This window comes from Camelina sativa, chromosome 9 (genome assembly GCF_030686135.1).
Source record: "Camelina sativa cultivar CO46 ecotype springtype chromosome 9, ASM3068613v1".
NCBI lineage: Eukaryota > Viridiplantae > Streptophyta > Magnoliopsida > Brassicales > Brassicaceae > Camelina > Camelina sativa.
This window is the reverse complement of record NC_141888.1, coordinates 28,192,728-28,212,373: the sequence shown is the minus strand read 5'-3', so window position 1 is coordinate 28,212,373 and position 19,646 is coordinate 28,192,728. Positions and strand designations below refer to the sequence as shown.

The window sequence follows — 19,646 nt, the reverse complement described above, 5'->3', positions numbered from 1 at the left end:
TCTGTTTAAAACTATTTAAGCTAATGAATAGAATCTATGCATCACACAATAAAATATGACATATTTTATAAAATTCGGAACAATATCTGTGATACATACATTACAAAATGAACTATTAGAAACTTGACATATTATTTCAATATCTTGTTTACATCACATCACCGGTTTACAATGGACGATAAGGTAACTTGATTTATGGATGTAGACTCCTTGACCGTCGACGAGGAAGCCATGTCGCTGAGAAATCTAGCATAAAAATAGTTTGGCTTCTTTGGTACAGGAATTTCCATCATCGTGGTTGCGAGCATTAAAGCGACGGATTCTGTGCTTGGTCTGTCGTCTACATCTTGTTGAACACAGAGTAGAGCAACTTGTATACATCTCACGACCTCCTCTTCAACCAGTGAAGAATCTACAAAGTTCGGATCAACAACCTGTAAACTGTTCCCCTCATCAAAGTGCCTCCATACCTTTTACAAGATAACAAACCACATATTTAAAACTTTTGTAACCTTTTTGGTATTAGAACATACTGTATAATAATATATCAAGGTTGAGTCTTACTTACGTAGTCAAGCATACTATCACCATGGTAATAGTTGCAAAACTCGATGTTCCGCTTCCCAGTTACGATTTCAAGAAGGTTGACCCCAAAGCTAAATATATCTGATCTCTCCGACATTTTTCCATGTAACGCGTACTCTTCGGACATATAACCGCTAATGTATTATGGATATGAAAATCGAAATTATGAGTGTCTTCTTATTTTCTAAAAGAAATATTATTTACGACAAAGACTTTATATTTTCAAAGATAATACAGTATATATCATATTGAGTTAGTTTTGATTATTAACAACTGCTCTATTGGTCGTAGCTTTCGTCTCACCAAAACATAGGGTAGTTTTCAAAGTGGATAGGGTATTTTAAATTCTTTTAAAAAATAAAAAAGTATATATACTAACCGAAAATATAGTAATTGAGGCTGGAGTTTTCCAAATATTCGTAGACTAGAAGTTGTTCTCGATTCTCCAAGCAGCACCCCTGCAAGCGCACTAAGTTTTTGTGTGTTACGTTCGATATAGTTTGCACTTCGGTTTTGAATTCGTTGATTCCTTGTGACGATGTAATAGCTAATCTTTTCACCGCCACAGTAGTCTTGTTAGGCAATGTACCCTATTATCACATAATTTTAATCAGAATTATTGATGAAAAGATTCGAGTCATCCATTATTATTGGTTTTTCTAACCTTGTAAACTACACCGAAACCACCTTCTCCAAGCTTATTAGCTTCGGAGAAATGATTGGTTGCTTCAGCAACATCAGTAAAACTCATTAAGTCAAATTTGGTTTGACCTCCTGCTACCTCGTTCATTACTGTTGCATTATTAGTTGATCTTGATCCTAAACATTAAATAAAGAAAACAATCAAAATAATAATAATAATAATAATAAAGTTACAAAAAAAAAAAGTAGTTTTAAAAAATACATATAGGCCCTGTTTGTTTTAAGTAGCTGGATTAGCGACAGCGACAGAAATAATAGACATAAACGGAATCATAACTGTCGCTGCCGTTGTTAAAAGAGTCGCCGTAAGTTGCCGTAGTGTTGAAATAACCTATCGCAGCGGTCGCTATAAATTCCGACGACTCATCTTTCTCTCCAGCGACACTTTTTCTTACTTTAAAAGAAACATCTGCATCGTCATCTTGCTTTCTCCGTTGTCGTTTTAGTTTTTAATTGCCGTCGTCAAAGTCGTTTTGATCGGTCGCAGTCGCTCAGTGAGCGACTTAAAAAAGAACAGGCCATAATGTACCATGATGAGTTATTATGGTTCGCTTGTGCCGTTTCCAACAGTAGTATGTGGCGAATGTTGCTAGTGCCACTCCAACGAGTCCAATAATAGTGATGAATGTAACCTTTAACGCGTCCATACCCTTACTTTTTGTACTGTTGTTCGTCAATCGACATTTGTTCTATAATAAGCCTTACCAAAATGTATAATTATACTTTAGGCCTAAACCAATTTATGAGTGGGTTGTATTAGAGTTTTGTAACAAACTTTCTTGCTCTCTCGTTCATCTAACAGGTTGTGGTCGACTAACTTCGTCGGTGTTATTATTATTATTAGATCAATATATCTAGTTATGTAATTACCGAACAAGGTTTCAAGAGATCTGAATCTGATCATGGGATTTACAAAATATTTTACTCATCAGTAACATTTTTAGATTTCAAAAGGTTTGATGGACTCACCGTGATCTATAGCAGCCACTTTCACATACAGGTCTCGACCACCGACACCGTAGTTTTGGAAGTCGTTGAGTGTTCCGGTCCACATGACACAACCGACCTGGCCTTTTCCTATACCGACATAAGCCTACGCGATACAATCACAATTCGAAAGACAACGGATCTCGCAATTTTGCTTTCCAATTCCTATAGCCACAGTTACACCTCCAGTATCCGGCAACTTCATATTCTTTAGCTGTAAAAACTGATCTCCGGTGCAGTTCAGTCGCGTCTTCCTTTGACACCCACCTTGCAAATCCTTTAACGCCCAGTTCTCACGGAAAGCTGGATCGAACCCTTTTATACAATTACACTGCAGGCCCGACGTCGTATTTTTCGAAGAGTAACTATTAGCCCCACATGTATGATAGAAAATTCCATAACTATGATACCAAGACGAGATCCATTGCATTGTTTCAGGTATCCACGTGAATAGCTCAAGTGAATCTCCTGCCAATGTCAATCTTGAGTTGTTGTTTTTGCCTGTCATTACGAAACCGACGTAGGAGACGTCCCCCCAAACTGAGGTTACGTAGGTAGGTGAAAACTCAAGCGGTATGTCACCAAAGCGTATTCCATCCCACAGATCGCTCCGGTAAATATGCTTCGAAGTTTCTTGCACCACTAGAAAAAGCTCATAGAGCCCTGCTTGGTTTTCAAGTTGGAAGGAATAACCAGTGTTTGACGGATTATCAGGATCCCAGGATGTAAGGGCTTCCTTGGTTCCAGTTTTTAGATCCATTCCCAATTTCATCCCCGGTACTAATGTATCCGTGGGAAAATCGAAGCTCTGCCACAAAAACCCATCCGGGTCGTCATTATTGGAGTCTTTCACCACGAAGTTTCCGTTATCAAGAAGCTGTGCCACCATTGGAGATCTCACGCCTCCTCTGTTAATAGTGATCGACCAGACATGAGAATTATTCTCATCTGAAAGAACGAGATCATCGTCGGAGAAATGGAGTGTTCCTACTGATAAGTAGAAAGGGTTATATCTGTTGGCGACCCATATACGTGTTTTCTTAGGATCGTTCTTGTACCATATACCCAAATACCAATGCGGAGTATGCTCAGAGGCAGAGCGAAAAAGCCCTAGCTCAAAAACATTTCCAGGAGACACGATCGTATCGTTGGCTGAAATGGTTCGATTTTCTCCTGTGGACAATGAACAGGAAGGTGGAAGCCTAAATAAGATCAGGGATGAAAGTAAGATGACCAAGGTATGATAACTTAACTTGGTTGTTCTCATGTTTTTTTCCTGACACAGTGACAATATTTTGTGTTTCTGCATCTCATCTAACCAAGGACGAAGCATATTGTAATATATAGAATTTTCCAAATTGTTAACACAATTAGGTAGGCTACCTAATTTATTTAAATACATATCAGTTTTCACTAGTTTTTCAACAACACTACATATGTTATGTCACATAACGTAATTGCAACTTACTATTTTTTCAACAACACTACATATGTTGCATACCTTAAAGCCTTAAAGATATGCGTAGAGGTTGTTTATAACGAGCCTAATAATGAGTGTCAATTTTTTTTTTTAAACTAATATTTAAATCGCAATATCAAATTTTACAACATCTTTTAAACATTTTCCCGCAGACAACTAAAAGACATCATCTGTATTTTTGCTTTATTTTATCATATGATATTAATGCTTAGATTTATATCATGGGATAATAATAATATTAGTCGAACATGTTCTTTTCAGACACCCCACCCCCACAGTCCCACTAAAGATCAATTTGGACACTGTGAGATGAACATAAATACGCCGAATGATCGACTGCAACACAAACCCTTTGTACGATACGTTCTATATACACTGTAGTTGAAAATAATTATTTGCATTCTACGCAGAAGAACAAAAAAATCTTGTAATGTTTAGTTTAACACTAAATTATAATCTGCATTTTTCTGTAACTGCACCGACTGCTCATCCATGATCTAATGTTCATCTATATTGTGTTTCCGTACAAAGCAACAAACCAACATTTACAAAAGCATGCAAACTCTGATAAATTCTAATCAAATTATTTCTAGAATAGTATTTATTAATTACATGTAATACAGCTACAGTTTATATACTGAATGATATAATATAAATTACTATTGCATTCTATTTAATATTTTCAAAATTTTAGTTGGATCTATTTTTCATAATGTGAACCATGGTATGTGTGGAAGATCTATGTTTTTATAATAGAATTTGTAAATTTTGATTTAGTTTTTGTAAATTATATATGATAAGGAAGAGAAATAATTTAAAAAAAAATAAGAACATACACACATAGGTGTAAGGGCATTTTTATAGGGGAAACTATTTTAGGTGTTCTTAGAGTAAAAATATTATGAAAATAATGTAAGATCAGTATTTAAGATCTTTTGTTAAAAAGTTAGTTATTGGGAGAACATGTTTAAGATCATAAGATTTAATAATATAATATTCTTAAACATATTACAATTATAACAACTTATAAAATAACATTTAAATTGCAAACTTATAAAACTTTTACTAAAATTCAAAATACAATACCAAATTTTTATGAAACAACACAAACATTAAAGATAAAAAAAAAACATATTACTTAATTAAAGTACACACACATTTTATTTAATTAATATATAGTTTAATGTCCAAATTTATTCCATATATTCTCAATCAGATCCTCTTTTAATTTGTGAAAAATTGTTTGCAAAAAATTGTATCCATTCACAGCTTGCCACATCAGCTTAGAACTGAGCCAAGATCAGTTCTACATCAAGAACTAAAAAAGTGTTCTAAGCCACTATTCATTATTTTTTTATTTTTTTTGGGCTAAGAACACCCCTCATGTTCTCCCTATAAAGATGGCCTAAGAAAAGGAGAGAGGGAAGTCAATCTTCCAAAACTTCTGATTTTATTATTTAAATTGCTACTCAAGTATGCAAAAAGGAAAACATTATGTTCACTTTATGGTTACTTTGAAAAGATAGGAATAAAAAGGTTTTCCAAGACATAGAAATGGAGCCAATTGATATTTTAAATCAAGCGGTTAATGATAAAGTTTTGTGGGAGGAGGCAAAATTTTACACAGAGAGTTATCTGAATCCTCTAAATTCTCCACCTTCTCTGGAGGATAGGGGTTCCTTTCCCCGTTGTTAGGTTGATGGTTCATGGAAAGGTATTGACCCTTTTCAAGGACTGGGCTGGTGGTGTTGCAATGGTGAAGATTCGACGCTTCTTCTTGGAGCACGGAGTCATCGACGTGGCCCTACCCCTTTACACGCGGAATTACAAGCTTTAATTTGGGCTATGGAGTCCTTATTGGTGGCTGGAGTAGACTGTCAAGTTTTTGAGTCAGAATGCGCAGAACTAGTTGCGATGGTGCAGGCGTCCGACGATTGACCGGCCTTTACGAAATTGCTGGAGGAATTTACGCTGCTCCGGTCATCTTACCCTTCTTTCACCCTAACCAGGATTTCTCGTGATTCCAATGTCATGGCAGATTGTCTTGCTCGGTCTTCAAGACCTTTAGTTTCTGAATCTACTTTTGTAAACTCTTATCCTCCTGATTGGGTGACCAATCGTGAAGTTCTCTTTTAATTAATTTAATGTTTGGTTGAAAAAAAAAAAGGAAAACATTAGTTAAAATTGGAAGGGGTAATTTCGTGATTAAAAAAGCAATTGATTACCCGATCCGAATTAGATGGAGCTCCGCGCATCTGATCGATAACCCGATAATTCTTCAATAGATACTCCTTCTGTCCCTCAAAGAATGATGTTTGAGAGATTTCACACAAATTAAGAAATAATGATTATTAATTTTAAATACAATATTATTTTCTTACGAAAAAAGTATTATATATTTATGAACCAATGACTATTTAGATTTTCAAATTTTCTTAATGATCACTTCTTAAAGTTTACAAAAGTTTAATATTTAATTAATTAAAAGTGGTAAAACATCAATCTTTATGGTGAATCTCTATATTCACCCCCTCTTCTCTCAGCCAATCAGAATCTTCCATCTAATATTTCATTTAAAACATAAATCAAAATTAAATTAAAAAGCAACCCAAATTAAGGAAACAAATTCTGTATACTTTTAATTAAGGAAAGTTAAATATTTGGCTTGGTTTAGATTTTTAAAACTAGAGTAGAATTATATGTCGGTTTGGATTTACAAATGAAGTGGTTAGGCTTTAGATTTTACAATTGAAACGAAATTATATGTCGGTTTGGGTTTACAAATAAGGTGGTTAGGATTTAGATTTTACAATCCTCCTCCAAAATTCCCGGAGACCTCAATTCCTCCGACTCTTACTCTCTCTCCATCTTCCAAGCACTCCAATTTCGACAACTTCCTTGAGAACAATCTCCCTCACCAGTCACCACTCACCACGAAACCTTAACTCTACAAACTCTCCTCAGGTCTCTCTGTTTGAAGCTCCGTCACCGTCACCATTCTCTCTTCGCTCATTATGACTTCGCCGTCTTCAATTAGGCAGCTACGTTCGACACGTTCCGCCACATCTCCACATTTCCACCATTGTTATTATATATATTCGTTATAAATATAAGAAAAATATATGTAGCTCAGTGGTATTAACTATTTAGCATCCCTTGATTTACAGAGGTTCAAATGTAGCTTTACTCAGTTTGGTTGAATTTTAATTTTTCAATTTAATCCAAAACGACGTCGTTAAATTGTTTTGTACTTTTGTAAAATGCTTTCACATTTATTGTTTGTTGACATGTTTCAAAGTTAAGTGGCTCCAATTCAAATTTATAATCATATAATCTATCTAAACTAACATATGAAAATAAAAATTAATTTATTTAGTAACAAATTTTATAAAATTACTTACAAATTTGTAAATTGACTCAAACTATTATTAGGATTATATAACTTTAGATGGTTTTAAATTGACTTAACCATCAAACTTGTAAGACGCCATGACTTACTAAAAATGTTACTAATTAAAACTAAAACTAATGTGACCAAGTAGAAATTATAAAGAAATATCAAGAATATTCTTGTGGAGTGAACCATAATTCCTAAAACTTGTGTTTTACTTTTATGTGGTGAAAATAAGTTATTATATTGTTTGATCAAATTTGACCTCCTTCTAGAAATAGTTCCCATTAACCGGAGAAGTTGTGGTGGTGACCGGTGATTGTGTGGGTAGCCAGGAGCCTCTATATATTAACTCATAATTACCTTTATACTAGGTTTGAACCCGCGGTACACCGCGAGACTATTTTTATTTTTATTCTGTATCTAAAACATTTAAATATTTTAGTAAACATATGTACATTTATTTTTTAAATAATTATCATTAATATTAGTTTTTTTCATTAAATATTTTCTAAGTTAAAAGATTTATACCATTAAAAAATTAATAAAATGTATGTACTAAACCGGTTGTGGACATGTATATACTTTCGCGGCTTTCGTAGGATAGTTAACTATTTTGTGAGTTAAAAATCTAAAATATATAAAATAAATTAATATTTTAAGTGTTAGTTCAAACCTGTAATGTCAGGTTGGTTCTGGAACAGATTTTTTTTACTTTAACCCGCAAAAAATTATCCTACAAAACCCATGGCCTCCATGGGAGTATATAGTCTGCACCCATATGTCCCGCTTGATTTTACAGGATTAGGATATGTGAACATTTTACTAATTCAAATCTTCTAGTTTTGTTTTAATGGTGAAAACGTGATAATATGTGTTAACCCGCCATGTGAGGTCTGATCCGCAATAGATTTAATGACTTTAACCCACAAAAATATTATTACTTTGATTAGAAGAAATTATTTCAAATTTTAGGAAAGTTATATTTATTTAATTAATTATCAAATTAGTATTTAATACAAATAGTAGTGGTTCCGATTTTTTTGGAAAGTTGGAATTATAGGAGAATAATTGTTTACAAAAATTAGAAATCTTATCATAATTTAATAAATTGTAAATTATAAAATATAACTATTTAATGCTAATGACAGTCTTGTAAATAGATGGCAACTTCAGGATTTATTTGCTAAATGTACTTAGAAAATGTATATATAGATAAATTTACACACAAACGACGAATTAACTTATGTTTTTTGGTATTCTCTCTATCCCATTATATAAGATTTGTTAGGTTTTTTTGTTCCATTTATCATAAGATTTTTTCAAATTTTTATGTACAATTTTTTATTAATTTAACAATTTATGACTATTTGAATTCTTTGGTATATTTTCCTGTTGGTTGTAATTTTATAAAGGGTGAGTTACTAGAATATTACATAAAAGCTTCCTTTTTACAAAAGTAACACACAATTGTTGGTAATTACTAGAATAAACTTTGTACCCATACTACCCTTGAAACTAGTGTTGAGAAAAAACGTAATTACGGCTAATGCCATTAGTGGAAAAAAAAATATTGGGAACTGGGAGAAAGTCTACCGATTCTTTGATGATACATTTATATAGGTGGCTGATTAAAGGTGTACGCCAGATATTTTTGGTACACTTAGTTGTAGTCTTGGTATACTTATCGGTCAACATAGATGGTACATTTAGTTGTAGTGTTGGTACACTTATCGGTGGACGTATATGTGTATCAAAAACTAAGTGTACCAAAAATATCTGACGTACACCTTCAACAGTCAATATGACCCAAAAGATATTTATGGTAGACTAATGGCCTGTTGCGATAGATTTATGCGACAGACCTCATCCTTTACAGATATTTTTGGTATACTTTGTGTGTTTTTCTCAATAGTTTTCGTAGTGTATTGGTAGACTTCTAGTCTGTGGTAGATTTAGTAGGCATTTTTTACAGCTGTAAAGTCTTACCAGAATAATACGAATTTGTTTGAGCTGGCAAAGACAGTCTAGCGTTGCGATAGACTTATTGGGGATAGATCTAAACACGTTTGCTGTTCTTCCGATTAATGGTGTTCATGTAATAAAGTTTGTAGCAGATTCATCAATCGTGTTCTGTTTATCGGCCGGAGCAAACGTCTTTTTCCTACTCAATTTCGGAAATCTTTCCTCTGGGTTCATCCATGGAAGAGCAAGATATCGTTTCGGAAATCTATATAACTCACTTTTTATAGGTTTTTAATTTATAAATCAGATGTTGAGATGAAAATCTATAATAGTTGAGTAAAAACCCCACAAGTGAAACCAAAAAAACAGACATAAGTCGTGAAAAAATAAAGTGAGGCAGGGAAAATTAGGGTTTTCAGTCATATGTTAGAGGTAGAAGACGAGGATATTCTGGTAATTTCGGGTTCATTAAACCTAAAATCGAACGTGTACGTAAATATAAACGTGTACGTACATATGAACGCATACGTACATAACGTTCTTGAGATTAGTGTACATACATAACGTTCTTTTGCTTAGTGTCCATAAATCCGTTTTAATGAACGATATTATTGTAATTTTGTAGTTATCTTCAACATATCTTCTTCTGCAACCCTAGTTAATATTGTCGTTGTTGTTCACCGGAAATGGAACAAGTAAGAGATGTTACTAGAAAAAGTAAGAGATGTTACTATAACAAACTATGTAATTCGTAATTGTTTATTTATTTATTATATTTCCGAGAGGTAATGAATAATAACCACACAAAATTACATTTTAACTATAGAGGGTAATATTTAGATAACATAAATATATAATACTCAGTTCAACTAGGTACAACTAAATATATATTTAGATTTACATTTATATTTAAAATATGAAAATGATAATTAAGGTTTATAAGAATTTCTTTACATATTGAACTATTAAATAACCATGTTTAATCAACAATACAAGAATTTATCATTTTCTAATATATACTATAGTTTTCACATAAAACACTCTTTAAAGTATAAGGAAGACTTAGTAAGTGATCACCTCAAATGAAGCAAAAGAGGTGAAACCCAACCTTTTCTGAACATTGTGTTATGAAAACCTTGTATATGCTAATTAATACTGATAAATCTTGTGGTCAACTGCTAATTAATAATTTATATTATAGTCCAACTGGAAATACGAAAAAATGCAAAAGTTCAACTATGAATATGAGAGTACAACTGGACAACTATGTATAATTATGTGTATACCAAATAATTTTTTATTAATATCATGTTGTCTTTGGTTCATTTTACCACACGTGTGATAAGTTTAAATGAATATCCCACCGCCAAAAATCTATTATTTATTCATTTTCACATGATCCATATTTAAACTTATTTTAATAGCTCTAGTACAGTTGCACCAAGTAGTTCAAGTTATACTCAAATTTTTTTAGTTGTACCTAAATGATCTAGTTGTACATAAAACCTCACATTCATCCTAAAATTCTATTAATTACAACCAAACAAATTTCAAAGCTCAAAATTCAACTTATAAAGATCATAGGTTTAGTTAAAAACCAAAGAGCCAAATTTTTAGATATAAAACACTCTTAATTACTTCGTCAGTCTTGATTGCTCACGAAACCAAAGAGTCAATTTTTTTTTTTTTCGGGGCAAACTGAGATTGATTGAATAATTAAAAGTTTCACACTCCATGAGAGGAGGAACCGGAAATAAGGAACCGGAAATAACCAGACAAAGCTTAGCAAACAAAGTTTTACTCTTTGGAAGTCTTAATAAGTTACACAAAAAAGAGCTGGATTTGTAATTGTTACAAAGAGCTAAGACATGACAGTATCTCAAACTCAGTTTCAGACTAACTAAGGAGAAGGATAAATAAATCTGTTCAAACACAGAGAAGAAAGTAGAACATTTTGAGACAGTATATCAACTACTCCCATCTCGGTTTTTCCCCGGTTTGACTCTTCTTCTCCGGGTTTAAGAATCGCTTCGGTTGATAAAGTGTTGGAATCTATGCCGTCGTGGTCAATGGAATGGAAGCAGTTTCCCTTGTGGCTGCGTGGAGCCGCTTCTCATCATTGCGCAAAATTCCTCAAAGTTTATTTTTCCATCCTGTAACAGAGTTTAATACAAGGTATGAACAACCGGTTTTATGTTTTTAGATGTTGTCTTAGAGAGTGCGACTTACATTGTCGGTATCAACTTCGGATATAACTTCTTTTATGCTAGCTTCATCTCCCATTCCCTATTCCTTCATGGCACTTTCCAGCTCATCCCTAGTTATGTGCCTGTTGTATTACCAAAGCATTAACAACATTGGTACCTCGTAACATTACGAATCTTAATACTCTTAACAAGAAAATGGAAGAAACTTACCCACTGTTGTCTTTATCGAAGTGTTGGAATGCTTTGTATCTATGTCAGGAGGTCACATTAACTTACACCCATTGGTCCTGTTCTTGTTTCTCTGCTATAATCTATCAAGTCCTTCATACTATTTACCACCTCCGAGATCTACAATATTGCAAAAAATCAATAATATGCATTGGCAGACATGGTCACATGGAAAGGGTTATTACAAAGGTAGATTTAATTATTTCATCATGGATATCCCTTTCAAATCTGAACGTCCAGAGAATGCAAGTATCTAAAGTTTTATGCAAGAGTGCAGAGATGCAATGGGGTTTGATTCATACTGAGACATTCTTTCATATACCTGCAAACACCGAACATATCTCTTTGTGTATCCCAAATCATTCACGAGTGGTACTTCTAGGGCCTTTGCCAATTGTCTAGCAGATGCAACAAACCTGCAGAACAGTGGCAGCACATCAGACATGGTTTGTTATCATCACTATGCAAACCAATACTGGCTCCTCTGCACCAACTGATTCGAATACCAAAGAAAACAAAAATAAATTATTTCTTCTTTTCTTCACCTCATTGTTCATGGCTTTGTTCTGTTAAAAGAAAACTGACTAACCTAATCAAACCAGTGAATTCAATAAAAAGCTCAAAGTCACAACCAAATGTTTCCTCTATCTTCTCTTTCAACCTTTCTGTTACTCAAAAAATACAACAAAAGATCATCACTAAAGCTAAAAAAAAAACAGAGAGATAAAAGAATGAATCTTGGGAGTTGTAAAAATAAGGCTGACCTCGAATGGAGACTAGTGGATAATACATTTCGTCTTTACCCAATCGTACTGCAACTCTTGTGTATGAACTCTCCGTCACGTACCCAATCTGGCACCCGTACCTAGCAACTCACCGACACAAGCCTAACCCTCAGCCACCTTCCTAGGGCCACCATGGATGCGTCACTGCCGCGTAGAAAGAATATGGTGTTTCTTTCGTCTAGCCCACATAACAACAAACACTAAATATCATCAAAACACTCAACAAATCAGCAGAATAGATTGAGTTCTTTAACCAATAAGAACGAAACTATGAATCTTAGAGCAAACATTCAAAGCTCCAAATGCTTTTCCATTAAAGTCTTTATCACATCACTAAGGAGAGGAACAATGGAGCTAAAACAAAATTGAAATTATGAACCCATAGCTACTGAAACTCAACCTATTCATGAATATGGGTCTGCGCAACAAATACAAATCAAACTCCAAATTTGTGATTCGACCCAAAATTGAGAGCAAAAAATAAAAATAAAAAATTGGGTGTTAAAAAGCCTACGAAGCCATCACAGCGCCCAGTAATCATGTGCTCAAGCAGCAAGAACTCTTCATCGCAAAAGACATCAAAATCAATACAAACAATTACATCAAAAGAGAATCGAATCTCGTAACCTGTTAAGAAAATACAACACATAATCCAATTTACCTGTTGCCTGTTGGAACCGGAGATGATAGTGGCGATGAATACGAGATCAAATCCCAAAATCGATTAAAAATTAACTGTAGCTACAAAAGAATTGAAACTAAAATCGATTAAACTAAGAGACACAACTAACGAAAACCCAAAATCAACAGCCTTAGACCAATCCCTAACAGTTAAACGATGACGATGGCTAGGCATTTGCTGGTTTTTTGTGATTCGATACTGAGATTAGGAGCAAGGACAGTAACATACCGTGAAAGAAGAGAGAAGGAGAGGAAGAACAAAAGTCGAAAGAAAGTAGAGAACAAGCAAAAGGGGAAGAAGAAATGTCTGGAAAACAAAAACCTCATCGAAAAGAGTAAAACAGGAAGAGTGTCATAGTTATAACGATTGTCTAGCTCTGATACTTTTATTCTCCCTCCGGACACTAATCTCCAAAAAGAATATGAATCCAAGAAGATTTAGTCGAAGAAGATGAATCAAAGTAGAAAGAATTAATCTTTTCCCTTACAAAAGTAAATGGTATTACTGTAATCAAACACACAACTCAGGTATAAAAGTAATTTGCAAACTTTTATGTGTTATTTTAGTAAGTCGAAAATCTCAACGTGTTAGTCTAGTAATAAACCTACTTTTATGTAATATTTTAGATAATTTCCCCTTTTAGGGTGAGCTACTAGAATATTACATAAATTACATAAATAACAAAATATTTATTGTTAAAAAAAAATTTGTGTTTTTATCCAAAAACTCTTATAAAATGAGAAAGAATGAGTATGATTTAAGATAAAATATATGGTAAAAGTTTACTTACAAAATTAGGCATGAAGAAACCATAGTGTGTTTGATTGGTAAATGGTAAACACAGAAAAAAAAAAAAAAAAAAAGCTGTACAAGCGGTACAACTTTTAACGTTCACCAATCGGACCCGTATATATGTGACAGCTTACAGTAATATTCGAATTTTAACGTATTGAAACTTTCACATTTTCATGTCAACACAACATTATACATACTCTTCTATCTCCCACACACGAGAAGAATCAAAATATTACTATTGGGAAAAATATAAAAAAATCCTTAACTTACCAAAATCGTTGAAAAAAAGCATAAACTTTACATATGGTGAAATAAATACTTAACTTTTATTGATTTTTTGGATAAATCCCACACTCTGGTTGACTCTGCCAAATAAGACACGTTGACAAGTCAACTACCAGACTAATTTAACGGGTTAAGTCAGTGTTAACAGATTCAGTTAAAATTTCAAAATGGCGTCGTTTTGCTTAGAAAAAAAATACATATGTTTGATTCGACCCCGTTTGAACTCAGCACCTGTGAGAATTATCAACATCTTACTTAACCACTGGACTAGAATACATTAATGCTATTATCACACAAACAAATATAATTAAATTCGCTTCACTTTCTCTTTCTCTTTCTTCTTCTTTATGACCTGTTTGTACGACAGATCCATCCAATACGGCAACACTCTTCTCCCCACCAGGCCACCACCGCCTCTTCTCCGATAGTAGTTGATGTCGAAGCTCTTTCCTTTTTCGAAACTCTATATTCGATCTCGCATCTCCGGCCAAAATTAGATGTGAGATTAAACAAAATTAGATGTTTCCGACTAAAACTTGGGCCAAAAAAACAAGATTCATATTCAATTAATCACATCGACAACCAAATCTCTCAAATACCAGAAAATGAAGTAGTTCAAGATTCATATTCAATTAACCACATCGACAATCTCGACTCAACTCTCTCTCTCTCTTCTCAAACCTTCACCACCTCTCTTAGTCAACTCGTTTAGATCAGCAGCTCTCTTACAAGCCGATTCGTTTTGATCAGCTCTTTCCCAAATCATCTATATTTAACTTTTGTGCCCAATTAGTTGTTAATCGTTATAGTTCAGTTGGTTAAGTAACCCAGGTTTTTTCTTCAAAAGGTATCGGGTTCAAATCTCATATATGACTTTTTTTTAAAAGCAAAACAACGTCGTTTTGAAGTTTTAACTGAATCAGTTAACATTGACTTAACCCATTAAATTAATCCGTTAGTTGACTTGTCAACGTGTCTTATTTGGCAGAGTCAACCAGAGTGTGGGATTTATCCAAAAAATCAATAAAAGTTAAGTATTTATTTCACCATATGTAAAGTTTATGCTTTTTTTCAACGATTTTGGTAAGTTGAGGATTTTTTGATATTTTTCCCTATTACTATTACATCAATATAATGGACCAGAAGTTTTAATATATGGGCCTCAACTGAGGAAACAAGCCCATTAATTTGCTTACCCATTTATTCTACATCACGCCACGTGGATGAAGATGAATGGATGCGATGATCAATGGCAGCGTCGTCGTCTTCTTCTTTCTCTCCTTGTCCACTATTGCAACTTTTCTACTTTGGCTCTTCCTCCTCACACCTGAAAAGTTCGAGACTTTCGAGCTATTGTTCGATTTATCTCTCGTGGGTCTCCTTTGTTTGTCTCTGGCTCTGGATCTATGACCGTTAAAAGATTCTCTAGCAGAGACGGAGGAAGCAGCAGTAATGACGGTAACAAAATTTTTGGGGCAATCGAGCAAGAATCTTCCATCATAGGTTCCTCGGAGCTTCGGGACGAGTTGGTTGGTATTGAAGCCATTCTTAATCGTCTGGTAAGTAGTAAGTAGTGATGGAATCTCATTGTTGCACGCAATGTGTTCGATGAAATGTCCCTTTTTTTAGTATCGAAATTGGTGTTTCTGACCCCTGTTTTTAATTGATGATGATGACAGAGCAAATGGGTTGTGTCTGCTCTATTTGGTTCGATCATTCTTCTACGACATGATGGTGCAGCCTTGTGGGCAGCCATTGGATCAATTTTGAATTCCGCTCTCTCTCTAGTTCTGAAACGTATACTTAACCAAGAGAGGCCTTTTGCAACATTGCGATCTGATCCCGGGATGCCATCTTCTCACGCTCAGTCCATTTCTTTCATATCTGTCTTTGCTGTTTTATCCGGTAAAGTAAAAAGCACTTACCAGCTTAAACTGTCTCACTATCATCATCAAACTGTTTTGAGACAATACCCACCCGGGGTCGTATTTTCTGCAGTTATGGAATGGCTTGGAACCAGTGGAGTCTCTTTGTTACTTAGCGGCTTCATCCTCGCATTGGGTTCATACTTTGTAAGTCATTCCATGCTTTATCACCCAATCTCCTTATCCATTTAGGCTTGGAATCATTTAGTATTTAAGCTCCCTTTCTCTCTGCGTTATTACAATGTTAAAACTTGAGTGATATTTTGGTTTTTTTCTTCTGTATAGATACGTTTAAGGGTTTCACAGAAGCTACACACAAGCAGTCAAGTGGTGGTGGGTGCCATTGTGGGTTCTCTTTTCTGCATCTTGTGGTATACAACGTGGAACTCGCTTCTACGTGAAGCCTTTGAGTCATCTCTATTAGTTCAAATATCTGTATTTCTGGTTGCAGTTACATTTGCGCTCGCATTCGCAGTGTACGTTGTACTTAACTGGTTCAAAGACGACAGATAATCAAATCTGTTAAGCTTAACAAGTTAAAATTGTATCCCTCCATATCTAATTCAAATTATCAAACGTTGGATTCTGAGCCCGTGTGTGGAAATTAAGAATAAATCAAATTCAAAAATGTAAGGTTTCTTTGAGATGTAAGCAAAGCCAAGCACCTTACACTAGAGCTAACATCGACTGTTAACAGGAAACAAACCGAACCAAACATTAGTGACTGTGGCTGCTACTCAGTATGCCAACGCAAAAAAAAAGTGTTTGCAGCTTCTCGGAGCTATACATCCTCTTGAGAACAGTTAAAACAATAACCAAAATATATGTATATATATATTTCTATTCACAAGGCGTACGCTAAACGTCCTGTATCTTTTATTTCTCTTGCTCGCATCAAACCCGTCACCGAGACGAGAGACTTACTTAATCATCCTTAAAAGGTTGTGATACTTCGGATGATGGCTTGGCTGCAGGAATGTAAGACCATGCCAATGCCGCACTTCCTAGAGTAATGGTTGCTGCAATTGATCCCCAAATCCATCTCTGCCTCTTCTTTCTCTTCTGCCTCTCTCGTCGTGCTACCTCTGGTATCAACAAAAATAAGAGATTAGACTTTGAAAACAAAAAAAAAAAAGAGATAAGAGATGGCAAAGAAACATTTGGTGAATGGTTTTACGGTAAAACTTTTACCTATGGCCTCTTGGTTTCGTTGGGACATTTCTCTATTCACAGCCTCATAGTAGTGTACACGATCAGACAACCGTGTGATTTCAAAGTTCTTAGTTTCGAGCATAGATTCCATCTCCATCTCTACCTCGGCCTTCGCCATACCTCTGCCTAAAGAGTCAGAGACAAACCTAGCAACCTCGAGCTGGCAGCGTAGTTCTTCTGCTAGATTCATGTTGTTGGTGGAGGCGGCAGGATCAATAGGAACGAACAGACCAACCTGAGCCAACTGTTCACGGAGTCTCTGCCAGTGAATTTGCATCTGCTCCAGGGACTCCTCTGTTTGTTTTCTTTTCTCGATTTCCATCAGTAAACTAAGCCTTATCTCCCTTAGTTCAGATTCGATGTTGTTAACTGAACTCTGCATTCCACTGTCGGTTGATAGTTCTGTAAAAAAGAAAAACAAAAATGGATTACAAACAGTTTCTGAATTAAACCGTCAAGTTAAAGCTTAACTTTTACGATACTTAAGAATACATGGGAAATGAATAATGCATTAGTACTCATGATTTGGACAGCTTTCTTCTCACATTTAATAAATCCAGAAGCACACATAACTCCAAAACAAGAAAATGCTACTACTGCACATTTAAGAAACAGTACTGATACCCCGAAAAGCTCAAAGGTCAAAAAGAGAAGGGACTCGGAACATGTGTTTAGTCATACTATCTCTGGGAATGTTAAAGATCATATGCATTGACAGGCATCTCACAAGGAATTACATAGTAAGAGAAAAAGATAAGTACCATCCCAAGCATCATAAAACTCTCCCACAGGTGTAGCAAGTCTTTGCGAACCTTCCTCTCCAGCATCACCCTCTACTTCGGTGTTACTTGTGAAGCTTGATGATTCACCTGGGTCATAGAAATCTTCAGACTCGCTCTCCTTGTCTGTTTTGATAGTGACAGGCTCAGACATATTATTATTTTCCCTATCTAAACCATTGGCGGCATTATCCTCCAACTCTGAGTCTCCTCCATTCTCAATTTTACCGTCAAGCGGACCCCAATTCCCAACAGGACCATCAAAATGAAAGTTACCAACATGATGAGCATGAACTCCACTGGAAAAATCCTCTTCAGTAGCCTCACTGATAGGAAAGGAGAAGGAGGTGGACCTCCTCCGAGGGGAAACCTTTAAATCAGTTTCAGCAGCAGTAATAGTTTCCTCTTTCTTCAGGTGGGAAGAAGAAGAAGAAGAAGAAGAAGAGACAACATTAGCCTCAGAAGAGCTTTTAAGAAGACGCGGAGGTCCACGTGATTTGTGGTTGATAATGTAAGGCGAAGGCGGGAAAGAAGATGGCGAATTGGGAAGCGGGATGGCATCAGGAGTAGCGTAGAGAGCAGGTGACATCTGAGGACGAGTCGTCGTCCTCTCGTTAGGTAATTTACCTTTACCTTTCTCAAGTTTTGATATCGGCGGCGGCGGCGGCTTTGAGTAAAATGCGGTTGGAACACTCTCGACAGATGTTGAAGCCCCTGGCTCTATCATTCTATCCAAAGCAATAGCAGAAAACGTAGGCATGGCTCTCTCTGCCAAAATTAAAAAAAAAAAAAAATCAATTCAAAATCCAAAAAATCACAAGAGCGTTCCAAAATCAGAAAACGAAAGACAAAAAAACAATTACGAAATGCAAATCAATTAGCTAATTGAACCACATCTACACCATCGTCGCTAAACCTAAACCGAAAAAAAACCTAGAATCGAGAAGAAGCTGGCAAAATCAATTACAAATCGATAATCAAAACGAATCTCAAAAGACTCATACCTACGATAACGAAAAAAAATTCCCAGAAATTACACGGAGCAACAACAACAGAAACGAAATTCGGAGGCGTAAAAGGAAGGATTACCTCAAGCGCGAAGGAGATCTCTCCACGGAAGAAGAAAGCTGCTGAATAATTAAAGAAGATCAACGGTAGAGATCGATGTTAAACGGAAGCGATACGACGGCTATGATAATCAGATGAAGAAGAAAAAGAGCGATACGACATCGTATAAAAAGAGGAGGAGGAGGAGGAGGGAAGAAGAAGAAGACCTCTTCTCCAAGGCTTTTTTTTTTTTTCTCTTTTTTAATCTCTCTCTCTCACACAGCTTTGTATCTCCGCAAATATTTCAAACGCTCTTTTTTTTTTTTTCTTCGTCCTCTATTCTTGGCGACCCATTTCTTAACAAAATTCGTTTATATTTAATTTTATCTTTAAATTTTTTTTGTAAACGTGGTCTTTTTTGGAGATATTTCTGAAAAGACAATTATAACCTTTGACGGTAAGCGTAACGAGCAAGGACGGCGCGATAAAGAAGGGGTACTTTGTGACAATGAATCAACCGGGTAGGGTTTCGTGGAGTATCCCAAAACGATGTCGTTGAAGGGATCTTTGTTTAAGTGGGTCATATCTCGA

The 19,646-nt window shown here is 35.1% G+C and overlaps 4 protein-coding genes and 1 pseudogene across 16 annotated transcripts; 1 reads left to right on the top strand and 4 right to left on the bottom strand.

The window, feature by feature from the left end:
* Positions 1-21: 21 nt before the first annotated feature.
* LOC104714865 (G-type lectin S-receptor-like serine/threonine-protein kinase SRK) lies at positions 22-714 on the bottom strand. The gene is made up of 2 exons (XM_019229821.2): positions 569-714; positions 22-470 (listed from the first exon to the last, which is right to left on the bottom strand). Exons 1-2 carry the CDS (start codon positions 710-712, stop codon positions 159-161), a joined length of 456 nt encoding a protein of 151 aa, XP_019085366.2. The 5' UTR covers positions 713-714; the 3' UTR covers positions 22-158.
* A 1,382-nt stretch (positions 715-2,096) lies between these two features.
* On the bottom strand, positions 2,097-3,542 carry LOC147938914 (S-locus-specific glycoprotein S13 pseudogene; annotated as a pseudogene).
* Positions 3,543-10,892: 7,350 nt separating this feature from the next.
* Positions 10,893-13,532, bottom strand: LOC109126178 (transcriptional corepressor SEUSS-like). 13 transcript variants are annotated; one of them, XR_015567126.1, is made up of 9 exons: positions 13,241-13,441; positions 12,992-13,071; positions 12,845-12,891; positions 12,310-12,508; positions 12,135-12,210; positions 11,868-12,038; positions 11,528-11,665; positions 11,340-11,439; positions 10,893-11,263 (listed from the first exon to the last, which is right to left on the bottom strand). XR_015567126.1 is itself a non-coding variant. In XM_087467550.1 (9 exons), the coding sequence occupies exons 4-7, from the start codon at positions 12,335-12,337 to the stop codon at positions 11,585-11,587; spliced, it is 279 nt and encodes a 92-aa protein (XP_087323676.1). In that variant the 5' UTR covers positions 12,338-12,508; positions 12,845-12,891; positions 12,992-13,071; positions 13,241-13,532; the 3' UTR covers positions 10,893-11,263; positions 11,340-11,439; positions 11,528-11,584. The 13 variants fall into 13 exon arrangements, 6 of the variants coding, with proteins under 6 accessions (XP_087323676.1, XP_087323677.1, XP_087323675.1 ...); XM_087467550.1 differs by having other exon boundaries at positions 11,868-11,961; positions 13,241-13,532; XR_015567124.1 differs by lacking the exon at positions 12,845-12,891 and having other exon boundaries at positions 11,868-11,961; positions 12,091-12,210; positions 13,241-13,524.
* A 1,791-nt stretch (positions 13,533-15,323) lies between these two features.
* On the top strand, positions 15,324-16,559 carry LOC147938913 (lipid phosphate phosphatase epsilon 1, chloroplastic-like). Its single transcript, XM_087467545.1, has 4 exons — positions 15,324-15,651; positions 15,772-15,997; positions 16,091-16,164; positions 16,303-16,559. The coding sequence occupies exons 1-4, from the start codon at positions 15,499-15,501 to the stop codon at positions 16,528-16,530; spliced, it is 681 nt and encodes a 226-aa protein (XP_087323671.1). The 5' UTR covers positions 15,324-15,498; the 3' UTR covers positions 16,531-16,559.
* A 78-nt stretch (positions 16,560-16,637) lies between these two features.
* LOC147938912 (uncharacterized) lies at positions 16,638-19,428 on the bottom strand. The gene is made up of 4 exons (XM_087467544.1): positions 19,098-19,428; positions 17,991-18,776; positions 17,209-17,631; positions 16,638-17,102 (listed from the first exon to the last, which is right to left on the bottom strand). The coding sequence occupies exons 2-4, from the start codon at positions 18,766-18,768 to the stop codon at positions 16,942-16,944; spliced, it is 1,362 nt and encodes a 453-aa protein (XP_087323670.1). The 5' UTR covers positions 18,769-18,776; positions 19,098-19,428; the 3' UTR covers positions 16,638-16,941.
* Positions 19,429-19,646: the final 218 nt, after the last annotated feature.